The sequence below is a fragment of the Salmo salar genome, chromosome ssa15, assembly GCF_905237065.1.
Source record: "Salmo salar chromosome ssa15, Ssal_v3.1, whole genome shotgun sequence".
In the NCBI taxonomy this organism is placed as follows: domain Eukaryota; kingdom Metazoa; phylum Chordata; class Actinopteri; order Salmoniformes; family Salmonidae; genus Salmo; species Salmo salar.
This window is the reverse complement of record NC_059456.1, coordinates 86319618-86332051: the sequence shown is the minus strand read 5'-3', so window position 1 is coordinate 86332051 and position 12434 is coordinate 86319618. Positions and strand designations below refer to the sequence as shown.

Genomic DNA, 12434 nt, shown 5'->3' with positions numbered 1-12434 from the left:
TATCACAGTGGGAGGCCGTTCCTTCTCTTGCTAAAACAAAAGCGGTACCTACTGCGTGCCGACATGGTAGTGACGAACCTACCGCTTCTACTTGTAGAATCGCAATGTAGAATCAGTGGCCAACAACTTCACTTTGAGCCAATCAGAGAGCACGAACTCCAACGTGTGGGAGTTCGTGCATCCACGGATGAGCCAGTCATACTTCATAGCAATGTAGGTTATGGGATGGTAGTTAGCTAAGTACACAGACATAATGCACACAACACTAAATACTTTCTCCAAGCTCGCTAACCACAGTAGCTAGTATTAACATTATACACTGCTCCAAAAAATAAAGGGAACACTTAAACAAAACAATGTAACTCCAAGTCAATCACACTTCTGTGAAATCAAACTGTCCACTTAGGAAGCAACACTGATTGACAATACATTTCACATGCTGTTGTGCAAATGGAATAGACAACAGGTGGAAATTATGGCCATTAGCAAGGCACCCCCAATAAAGGAGTGGTTCTGCAGGTGGGGACCACAGACCACTTCTCAGTTCCTATGCTTCCAGGCTGATGTTTTGGTCACTTTTGAATGCTAGCGGTGCTTTCACTCTAGTGGTAGCATGAGACGGAGTCTACAACCCACACAAGTGGCTCAGGTAGTGCAGCTCATCCAGGATGGCACATCAATGCGAGCTGTGGCAAGAAGGTTTGCTGTGTCTGTCAGCGTAGTGTCCAGAGCATGGAGGCGCTACCAGGAGACAGGCCAGTACATCAGGAGACGTGGAGGAGGCCGTAGGAGGGCAACAACCCAGCAGCAGGACCGCTACCTCCGCCTTTGTGCAAGGAGGAGTAGAAGGAGCACTGCCAGAGCACTGCAAAATTACCTCCAGCAGGCCACAAATGTGCATGTGTCTGCTCAAACGGTCAGAAACAGACTCCATGAGGGTGGTATGTGGGCCCGACGTCCACAGGTGGGGGTTGTGCTTACAGCCCAACACCGTGCAGGACGTTTGGCATTTGCCAGAGAACACCAAGATTGGCAAATTCGCCACTGGCGCCCTGTGCTCTTCACAGATGAAAGCAGGTTCACAGTGAGCACGTGACAGACGTGACAGAGTCTGGAGATGCCGTGGAGAACGTTCTGCTGCCTGCAACATCCTCCAGCATGACTGGTTTGGCGGTGGGTCAGTCATGGTGTGGGGTGGCATTTCTTTGGGGGGCCGCACAGCCCTCCATGTGCTCGCCAGAGGTAGCCTGACTGCCATTAGGTACCGAGATGAGATCCTCAGACCCCTTGTGAGACCATATGCTGGTGCGGTTGGCCCTGGGTTCCTCCTAATGCAAGACAATGCTAGACCTCATGTGGCTGGAGTGTGTCAGCAGTTCCTGCAAGAGGAAGGCATTGATGCTATGGACTGGCCGCCCGTTCCCCAGACCTGAATCCAATTGAGCACATCTGGGACATCATGTCTCGCTCCATCCACCAACGCCACGTTGCACCACAGACTGTCCAGGAGTTGGCGGATGCTTTAGTCCAGGTCTGGGAGGAGATCCCTCAGGAGACCATCCGCCACCTCATCAGGAGCATGCCCAGGCGTTGTAGGGAGGTCATACAGGCACGTGGAGGCCACACACACTACTGAGCCTCATTTTGACTTGTTTTAAGGACATTACATCAAAGTTGGATCAGCCTGTAGTGTGGTTTTCCACTTTAAATTTGAGTGTGACTCCAAATCCAGACCTCCATGGGTTGATAAATTGGATTTCTATTGATTATTTTTGTGAGATTTTGTTGTCAGCACATTCAACTATGTAAAGAAAAAAGTATTTAATAAGATTATTTCTTTCATTCAGATCTAGGATGTGTTGTTTAAGTGTTCCCTTTATTTTTTTGAGCAGTATATTTCAGTCACAGTCGATTAGCTAGTTTCCATGAGCTATGCTGCGCTAGCTAGCGAACATGCTAAAGTTAGTTAGCTAGCTAAACATTTGGCCATGGGATTATGGAGAGTGAATTTAATTGTTTCTTCGTCATGTTGCTAGGTAGTTATCTAGCTGTGGCCATCTGGCTAGCATCAACAAGGGCTTTCTATAAAAATAGAAACATTAGCGCAGATAGCTTGGAATCTAGACCATAAGTAACACACACAGATATGCATTGCCAAAAAATGCTACTACCACCTTCTGGTTTGGCTGTGTAAAAGAGATTGACTGCCAACACTGGTCAGAGGTGCAAGTACTGTCGGCAGGCAAACATTTGACAATCCTACCGGTGTGTCTGAGCTTTAGCACAATAGTCTTGCACATGATTAGACTTGGACACTCACACAGCCAGAATTACTAGATTGTCATTACCCTTGCAATTATATTAATAGTGGATGAGCTGAGTCATCTCTTTGGATCAAAGGTGTTTTTAACATTAAATGCAATTGAATATTGTTTTCATTATAAATATTCCATGCATTGCATCAGAATGGCTCCCTGCACTGTGTACATGCCAGCTCCTGCTCATGCTTTATGTTTGCTTTGTGATGTTTATATCAAGAACAAACTTGCTAGTTATAAGAGTTCAAGGGGAGTGCGTAGTGCGTACATGGCGAGAATTCTTTAGGCATTTGTCAGACAGATGGAATGATATGTCTGACACCCCAGTGGCAGAAGAGTTGCCCTTCTAAGTGATAAAAGTGTGGCTCATGACTGTTTGAATGTTTCCTGTATGTTTGGGATGTATTATACCACTAAGATTTTTGATTAAACTTATGATATACATTTATATCAAATCTGAGAGGAACCTAATTTGGGAAGTCACAAGATCTTTCTCTATTAAGTCATCCCCTTTGTCTAAGATGCCACATACATAGAAAAGACTCAAAGAAAACATATTGATGAAGCATGAAACAAATAACAAGTGCTTTGAACAATACTTGTAACCAACCTGTATGTGACTCTAGTGGAGGCTTTCTTCTTGTTCATGACCATGTCTGCTGTGCTCTCCAACGCTGTAACATATGTATGTGTACTTGTTTTCTACTCTTCCTCTTTCTTCTCCATGACTCCATCATCCTCTTCATTAGAGGCCCAATTCTGTGGGCCATTTTTTCTCTCTGCTATAGTGTCTCTCCCCATTTCACTGCCTGTGTCACACCCGTGGTGCCCAAAGTCTCACTCTCTGTCTTTATTTTAAAACTGTGCTTTTATTTGTAGCCTCCAGATATAACACATGCTTTAATGTATTTTGTTTTATTAACAAACAATAACTTGCTGCATGTAATCAATCTCATAGTGTTTTTTTTCTCTCTCTCTCTCTCCCTCTTTCTTTCTCTTGCTCTCTCTCTCTCTCGCTCGCTCTCTCTTTCTTTCTCTCTCTCTCTCTCTCTTCTTTCTCTCTCTGTATGACTCAGTCATTGCTTGTCCCAGGGAAAAGTCCCAGTAAACATGGACGTCGAGGCAGTGCCATAGGAATAGGAACAGTAGAAGAGGTTCATATCTAATTCTAACTACTCCCTCCTTACTACTCTTCTTCTCTGTGTCTTATTTCTCAGCAAGACTACACTGCATCCTTACAAACACTTTTCCTGTGGTTGATCAGTGAACCACAACTTTAGGATTCCAGGGCAACCACTCCAGAAATGCAAAAGGACGACTCGTATTATGAAATATGTGCATTTCTTAGCAGGAGATTGCATCTATATAGTATGATACACCTATTTTAAAGCTATGGTATTACTGAGGCTTGTGAAATGACTTGCCTCTCTCAACTGTTTGAACGACATAACACACTGTACACTAGCCTTTGATCCATATGACATCAGATATACTGTAGGTACAACGCTAGCACAAATAATGTTTTGTATAAGTGCATAGAGACAAGTGGTCCGTTTAATGGCCTTAGCCGTCACTTAACTGTTTTTTTTTTGTTGCATATTTCCTTGTTTTGTTATTATATTTTATTGTGTGTTCACCCTCTGTAGTCTCCACAAGCATATCTCTCAACATGCAAATCTTGTTTTGCTAATTGTTTAAAACTATGAATATTAATGGTTTGGAGAACATAGGTTCTTCTCAAGCTCTTTGAAGCCCACATTAGATACAAGCTATTTTTCAAGTCCTTATTTTGAGAGCTTACAAAGGGAGATTGAGTGAACAGTGTTCAGTCAGAAAGCACAATTTAGTGGTAAGCCCTGGAGCGCTACAACTGATCTTTCATCTACAGCGCTGCTCTCGCTAGCCAATCTGAGTGGCACTAGGGCTTGTTGCTAAGCCTCTAAGTGCATATTCTAATGTTTTCTTATCTCTGTTAGCCACAACTCCAAGGCATAAGAATGGTTACTCTGTACGTAGCCTGATAATAATGAGTCATTCTTATGCAAGATAGAACATCTTGTACTTTCCGCAGAGATGGTTAAATTGTCTCACGATTTATAGTGAATAATGATACAATACCTGGAAAGTCATGACATTTGGAAAATACAAGTGATGACATACTGTGTAATAACACCTAACGTACTAGAAAAGAATGAACAGAGCATAACAATGCAATCACCACAGCATTAAAGACAGATACCATGTTCTTGGCTATTGATAGGCTGTTATTGTGAAAGAGATGATGTCATGGATGCTCACTGGTTGTTTTCTTCTTGTCCTGTCAGTCTTTGATCATCCCTGGGAAGAGTCCAACCAGGAAAAAGTCTGGTCCCTTTAGCTCCAGACGCAGCAGTGCCATCGGTATTGAGAATATCCAGGAAGTCCACCAGAAAATGTAAGTGTGACCTAGTCACATAACAGGGACGGGTCAATGTTCATAGACATGAATATTGATGTTGATAGATGTTTGTATATGATCTTGATACAGTGGGTATCATAAGTATTCACATTTTGTTTCACATTTTGTTGCGTTAAGATGTGGGATTTAAATGAATTTAATTGTGATTTTTTTGGAATGGTCTATAATGTCAAAGTGGAAGAAAAACGCTATCATAATGTTTTTACATAATGTTTTTAATTTATGAAAAATAAAACACTAATATACCTTGATTAGATAAGTATTTACCTCCCTGAGTCAATACATGTTAGAAAAAAGTCTCTAAGAGCTTTGCACACCTGGATTGTGCAATATTTGCCCATTATTCTTTCAAATATTCTTCAAGCTCTGTCAGGTGTTGGGGATCATGGCTAGACAGCAATTTTCATATATTGCCATAGATTTTCAAGCAGATTTAAGTCAACTACAACTTGGCCACAGAAACATTCACTGTCTTCTTGGTAAGCAACTCCAGTGTAGATGTAGCCTCGTGCAGTAGGCCATTGTCCTGATTAAAGGTAAATTCCTCTACCCAGTGGTGTAAATCAGACTGAAGGACGTTTTGCTCTAGGATTTTGCCTGTGCTTAGCTCCATACTGTTTTTTTTTATTCTGAAAAACTCTGCAGTTGTTGCTGATGACAAGCATACCCATACCATGATGCAGCCACCACCATGCTTGAAAATAAGGAGGCAGTTACTCAGAGATGTGTTGTGTTGGATTTGCCCCAAACATTTAGGCCAAAAAAAGTATTCCTTTGTCATGTTTTTTTGCAGTATTACTTTTGTGCCTGTTTATTCTGTATATTTATTATTCTTTTATCTACAATGTTGTTAATCCATCCTGTTTTCTCCTGTCACAGCCATTGAACTGTTTTAAAATCACCAATGGCCTCATGGTGACACCCCTGAGCAGTTTCCTTCCTGTCCTGCAGCTCAGTTCAGAAGGACAATTGTATCTTTGTTGTGTCTGGGTGGTTTAATACTTCATCCACAGCATAATTATTATCTTGACCATGCTAAAAGAGATATTCAATGTCTAATTTGTTATTGTTATCCATCTACCAATCACTGCCCTTCTTTGAGTCTTTTGAAAAGCTCCATGGTCTTTGTAGTTGAGTCTGTGCTTGAAATGCAGTACTTGATTGAGGGACCTTACAGATGTTGTATGTATGGGGGACAGAGGAAGGGGTAGTCATAAAAAAAAAAATCATGTTTAGCCCTATTATTTCATACATTTCAGTCCATGTAACTTATGTTGAGCCAAATTTTACTCCTGATCTACATTTTAGTGATTACATTTTTATTATTAATTTGTTAAAATATGTATAATTTATTTTCCATTTGACATTATGGAGTATCTTTTGTAGATCTAAATTAAATCTATTTCAATCCCACTTTGTCACGCAACAAAATGTGAAAAACTCCAAGGGGGGTTAATACTTATGATACCCATTATATGTTCGTTATAATATCCTGTGTTTCTGTCTGATGTCCTGATCCTTTCCCTGTCCCTGTATCTATCGCCCTGTCCCTGTATCTATCTATCGCCCTGTCCCTGTATCTATCGCCCTGTCCCTGTATCTATCACCCTGTCCCTGTATCTATCACCCTGTCCCTGTATCTATCGCCCTGTCCCTGTATCTATCGCCCTGTCCCTGTATCTATCGCCCTGTCCCTGTATCTATCGCCCTGTCCCTGTATCTATCGCCCTGTCCCTGTATCTATCGCCCTGTCCCTGTATCTATCACCCTGTCCCTGTATCTATCGCCCTGTCCCTGTATCTATCGCCCTGTCCCTGTATCTATCGCCCTGTCCCTGTATCTATCGCCCTGTCCCTGTATCTATCGCCCTGTCCCTGTATCTATCGCCCTGTCCCTGTATCTATTGCCCTATCCCTGTATCTATCGCCCTGTCCCTGTATCTATTGCCCTGTCCCTGTATCTATCGCCCTGTCCCTGTATCTATCGCCCTGTCCCTGTATCTATCGCCCTGTCCCTGTATCTATTGCCCTATCCCTGTATCTATCGCCCTGTCCCTGTATCTATCGCCCCTGTCCCTGTATCTATCACCCTGTCCCTGTATCTATCGCCCTGTCCCTGTATCTATCGCCCTGTCCCTGTATCTATCGCCCTGTCCCTGTATCTATCGCCCTGTCCCTGTATCTATCGCCCTGTCACTGTATCTATCGCCCTGTCCCTGTATCTATCGCCCTGTCCCTGTATCTATCGCCCTGTCCCTGTATCTATCGCCCTGTCCCTGTATCTATCACCCTGTCTTTGTCGCTGTATCTATCGCCCTGTCCCTGTATCTATCGCCCTATCCCTGTATCTATCGCCCTATCCCTGTATCTATCGCCCTATCCCTGTATCTATCGCCCTATCCCTGTATCTATCGCCCTATCCCTGTATCTATCGCCCTGTCCCTGTATCCATCTATCGCCCTGTCCGTGTATCCATCTATCGCCCTGTCCCTGTATCTATCGCCCTGTCCCTGTATCTATCGCCCTGTCCCTGTATCTATTGCCCTGTCCCTGTATCCATCTCTCGCCCTGTCCCTGTATCCATCTCTCGCCCTGTCCCTGTATCCATCTCTCGCCCTGCCCCTGTATCCATCTCTCGCCCTGTCCCTGTATCCATCTCTCGCCCTGTCCCTGTATCCATCTCTCGCCCTGTCCCTGTATCCATCACTCGCCCTGTCCCTGTATCCATCTCTCGCCCTGTCCCTGTATCCATCTCTCGCCCTGTCCCTGTATCCATCTCTCGCCCTGTCCCTGTATCCATCTCTCGCCCTGTCCCTGTATCCATCTCTCGCCCTGTCCCTGTATCCATCTCTCGCCCTGTCCACTCCCCACTCAGCAGCGTCCACAGCGGTAGGGAGTGTTTACCTGGCACACAGAAGACCCCTGACAGTGACCATGCCTCTCAGGACCCCAAGTCTGAGAACTCCTCCAATCAAAGCTCACCAGAAGTGCTCATTACAAAGAACATGTGAGTATATTACATTTTAACACAGATATACAGTGCATTCGGAAAGTATTCAGACCTACATTTTGTTACGTTACAGACTTATTCTAAAATGGAAAAAATAAAATCCTCATCAATCTACACACAATACAATCTACACACAATGACAAAGCGAAAACAGGTTTTTAGACATTTTTGAAAAATGTATTCAAAATAAAAAACAGAAATACCTTATACCTTATTTAAATAAGTATTCAGACCCCTTGCTACTTGCATCACCGGTCCTGGCTCGATGCTGGCTCTAACATGACCCCTGTGAGGAGCTTTCACCAAGCGCACCGGACTGTAGCTGGCACTGGCGATACCGTGTGTATCTCCGCATAACATGGTGCTTGCTTGATCCGTCGCTCCCCATAATAAGCAGGGCTAACCTTTGGCCCAGCCAAACTACCCGTGTGACCCCCCCCCCCATTTTTTTGGGGGGGGCTGCCTATCAGGCTTCCTTGCCAGCCGTGTCCCCTCATACCTTCGTCGTTGGTCCTTTTCTACTGCTGCCTCCGCTCTTCTGAGGGCCTCCACCTGCTCCCATGGGAGGCGATCCCTTCCGGCCAGGATCTCTTCCCACGTGTAGGATCCCTTGCCGTCCAGGATGTCCTCCCATGTCCAGTCCTCTTTACCATGCTGCTCCTTCCTCCGCTGCTTGGTCCTTCGTTGGTGGGTGGTTCTGTAACGTTCGTCGTATGGACTGGACCAAACTGCAGCGGGTATATTGAACATCTTCTTTTATTGAAGGAAAACAAAAACACTTACACAAAACAAACGACGAAAACAGTCCCGTAAGGTGCACAGACTAAACAGGAATCAACCACCCACAAACACAAGAGAAAATTAACCCACTTAAATATGGCCTCCAATTAGAGGCAACGACAACCAGCTGCCTCTAATTGGAGGTCGTTCCAAAACCCCAACATAGAAATAGAAAAACCAGATAAACACATAGAAATAGAAAATATAGAACATACACCAAAAACCCCGAAACACACAAAACAAACACCCCCTGCCACGCCCTGACCAAACTACAATAACAAACAACCCCTTTTACTGGTCAGGACGTGACAGTACCAGTACAGAGTCAATGTGCGGGTCACCGGTTAGTCAAGGTAATTGAGGTAATGTGTACATGTAGGTAGAGGTATTAAAGTGACTATGCATAGATGATAACAACAGAGAGTAGCAGCGGTTTAAAAAGGGGGGGGACAATGCAAATAGTCTGAGTAGCCATTTGATTAGATGTTCAGGAGTCTTATGGCTTGGGGGTAGAAGCTGTTTAGAAGCCTCTTGGACCTAGACTTGGTTCTCCGATACCGCTTGCCATGCGGTAGCAGAGAGAACAGTCTATGACTAGGGTGGCTGGAGTCAGATAATTTTTAGGGCCTTCCTCTGACACTGCCTGTTATAGAGGTCCTGGATGACTGGGCTGATTTACTGGGCTGTACGAACTACCCTCTGTAGTGCCTTGCGATCGGAGGCAGAGCAGTTGCCATACCAGGCAGTGATGCAACCAGTCACGATGCTCTCGATGGTGCAGCTGTAGAACCTTTTGAGGATCTTAGGACCCATGCCAAATCTTTTCAGTCTCCTGAAGGGGAATAGGTTTTGTCGTGCCCTCTTCACGACTGTCTTGGTGTGCTTGGACCATGTTAGTTTGTTGGTGATGTGGACACCAAGGGACTTGAAGCTCTCAAACTGCTCCACTACAGCCCCGTCAATGAGAACGGTACTTTTTTTCTTGTAGTCCACAATCATCTCTTTTGTATTGATCACATTGAGGGAGAGGTTGTTGTCCTTGCACCACACGGCCAGGTCTCTGGCCTCCTACCTATAGACTGTCTTGTCATTGTTGGTGATCAGGCCTACCACTGTTGTGTCATCGGAAAACTTAATGATGGTGTTGGAGTAGTGCCTGGTCGTGCAGTCATGAGTGAACAGGGAGTACAGGAGGGGACTGAGCACGCACCCCTGAGTGGCCCTTGTGTTGAGGATCGGCGTGGCAGATGTGTTGTTACCTACCCTTACCACCTGGGGGCGGCCCGTCAGGAAGTCCAGGATCCAGTTGCAGAGGGAGGTGTTTAGTCCCAGGGTCCTTAGCTTATTGATGAGCTTTGAGGGCACTATGGTGTTGAATGCTGAGCTGTAGTCAATGAATAGCATTCTCACAAAGATGTTCCTTTTGTCCAGATGGGAAAGGGCAGTGTGGAGTGCAATAGAGATTGCATCATCTGTGGATCTGTTAAGGCGATATGCAAATTGGATTGGGTTTCTGGGATAATGGTGTTAATGTGAGCCATGACCAGCCTTTCAAAGCACTCCATGGCTACAGACGTGAGTGCTACGGGTCGTTAGTCATTTAGGCAGGTTACCTTAGTGTTCTTGGGCACAGGGACTATGCTGGTCTGCTTAGAACATGTTGGTATTACAGACTCGAACAGGGAGAGGTTGAAAATGTCAGTGAAGACACCTGCCAGTTGGTCAGAGCATGCTCGCGGTACATGTCCTGGTAATCCGTCTGGCCCTGCGGCCTTGTGAATGTTTACCTGTTTAAAGGTCTTACTCACATCGGCTGCGGAGAGCGTGAACACACATTCTTCCAGAACAGCTGGTGCTCTCAAGCATGTTTTAGTGTTATTTGCCTCGAAGCGAGCATAGAAGTAGTTTAGCTCATCTGGTAGGCTCGTGTCACTGGGCAGCTCTCAGCTGTGCTTCCCTTTGTAGTCTGTAATGGTTTGCAAGCCCTGCCACATCCAACGAGCGTCAGAGCCAGTGTAGTATGATTCGATCTTAGTCCTGTATTGACGCTTTGTCTGTTTGATGGTTCGTCAGAGGGCATAGGGGGATTTCTTATAAGCTTCTGGGTTAGAGTCCCGCTCTTTGAAATCAGAAGCTTTAGCCTTTAGCTCAGTGCGGATGTTGTCTGTAATGCATGGCTTCTGGTTGGGGTATGTACGTATGGTCACTGTGGGGATGACATCATCGATACACTTATTGATGAAGCCAATGACTGATGTGGTGTACTCCTCAATGCCATCGGAGGAATCCCAGAACATATTCCAGTGCTAGCAAAACAGTCCTGTAGCTTAGCATCTGCTTCATCTGACCACTTTTTTATTGATCGAGTCACTGGTACTTCCTGCTTTAATTTTTGCTTGTAAGCAGGAATCATGAGGATAGAATTATGGTCAGATTTGCCAAATAGAGGGTGAGGGAGGGCTTTGTATGTGTCTCTGTGTGTGGAGTAAAGGTGGTCCAGAGTTTCTTCCCTCTGTTTGCACATTTAACATGCTGATGGTAAGACCGATTTAAGTTTCTCTGCATTAAAGTCCCCAGCCACTAGGAGCGCCGCCTCTGGGTGAGCATTTTCCTGTTTATTTATGGCGGAATACAGCTCATTGAGTGCGGTCTTAGTGCCAGCCTCAGTCTGTGGTGGTATATAGACAGCTACGAAAAATACAGATGAAAACTCTCTAGGTAGATAATGTTGTCTACAGCTTATCATGAGATACTCTACCTCAGGCGAGCAAAACCTCGAGACTTCCTTAGATATCGTGCACCAGTTGTTATTTACAAAAATACATAGTCCGCCGCCCCTTGTCTTACCAAACGCCGCTGTTCTATCCTGCCGATACAGCGTATAACCAGCCAGCTGTATGTTGATAATGTTGATAATGAACGGAGCAATGTACAGACCATGAGATCCTTGATGAAAACCTACACCAGAGCGCTGTGGAATTTCTGGGGGGAAAAAGTCAAGGGGTCTGAATACTTTCCAAATGCACTGTATAGGCCAATATGATCATTCACATTAAAATGTCAGCATCATATCAACATGAGTAGTGCACTATCAAGTTCAACATCACTAGGACAATGTGATTTAGGTACCCCCCCCCCCAAGTATCCTACAATATGTACGTCTTCTACTCCAGACAGTGTATGTGTGACAGTGTCTGGTTCTATTGGTGGACTATTAATCCAGGCATGGTCCTGTCACATTGTGGATGGCTGACTGACTCAGAATGTAGTTTTGCTCTTTGTAACAACAGGGCTCAGTCTATCCCTGAGGGTCACGACCTTTCCCGCTCCTCCTCCAATGACAGCAGCTTCGCCAGTGTGGTGGAGGAGAACGAGACAGAGGCCACGGAGGACTATGACACTGGCATGGTGAGTGTGTCTGTGTGCTTGTGTGAGTGCTTGCGTGTGTGTGTGTGTAGGTGCATGCTTGCGTTGTGTGTGTGCGTGTTTTGCCCATGCTTCTAACCTTTTGCCCATGTGTGTTCCCCAGGAGAGCCTGTCATCAGCGGGGACGCCACACAAGCAGGACTCGTTAACCTACAGCACATGGCTAGAGGACAGTATGAGCAGCACAAGCACCACCAGCCGTGGCAGCTCTCCAGGTGAGAAGAGGGGCTAGGAGGCTAGGGGGAGAATGTAGACGTACACAAAAGAGGGCATAAGGTACATATGAGTCTAGAAGTCATTTACTGTTGCTTGCCAGGTTATTGTAAAAGGAGGTTGGTTAAATAAAGGTCATACCAAAATAAATACAACATTTGGCAGTTTGATGATGTAGATATGTCTGATTTATAGGCGTATTGAGTCAGAGAAGGCCGTATACTGTACAG

General features: G+C 45.0%; 1 protein-coding gene across 13 annotated transcripts in view; it reads left to right on the top strand.

The window, feature by feature from the left end:
* LOC106572387 (rap1 GTPase-activating protein 1) overlaps positions 1-12434 on the top strand; it is an 89915-nt gene that overhangs the window by 74782 nt on the left and 2699 nt on the right. For 7 of the 13 annotated variants that reach the window (XM_014146483.2, XM_014146479.2, XM_014146482.2 and 4 more), the window contains 5 exons: positions 3395-3472; positions 4643-4752; positions 7651-7782; positions 11835-11973; positions 12095-12206. In XM_014146483.2, coding sequence (XP_014001958.2) covers positions 3395-3472; positions 4643-4752; positions 7651-7782; positions 11835-11973; positions 12095-12206 — 571 coding nt within the window. The remainder of the gene's footprint in view (positions 1-3394; positions 3473-4642; positions 4753-7650; positions 7783-11834; positions 11974-12094; positions 12207-12434) is intronic. The other 6 variants (XM_045696214.1, XM_014146480.2, XM_014146481.2 and 3 more) reach the window with 6 other exon arrangements.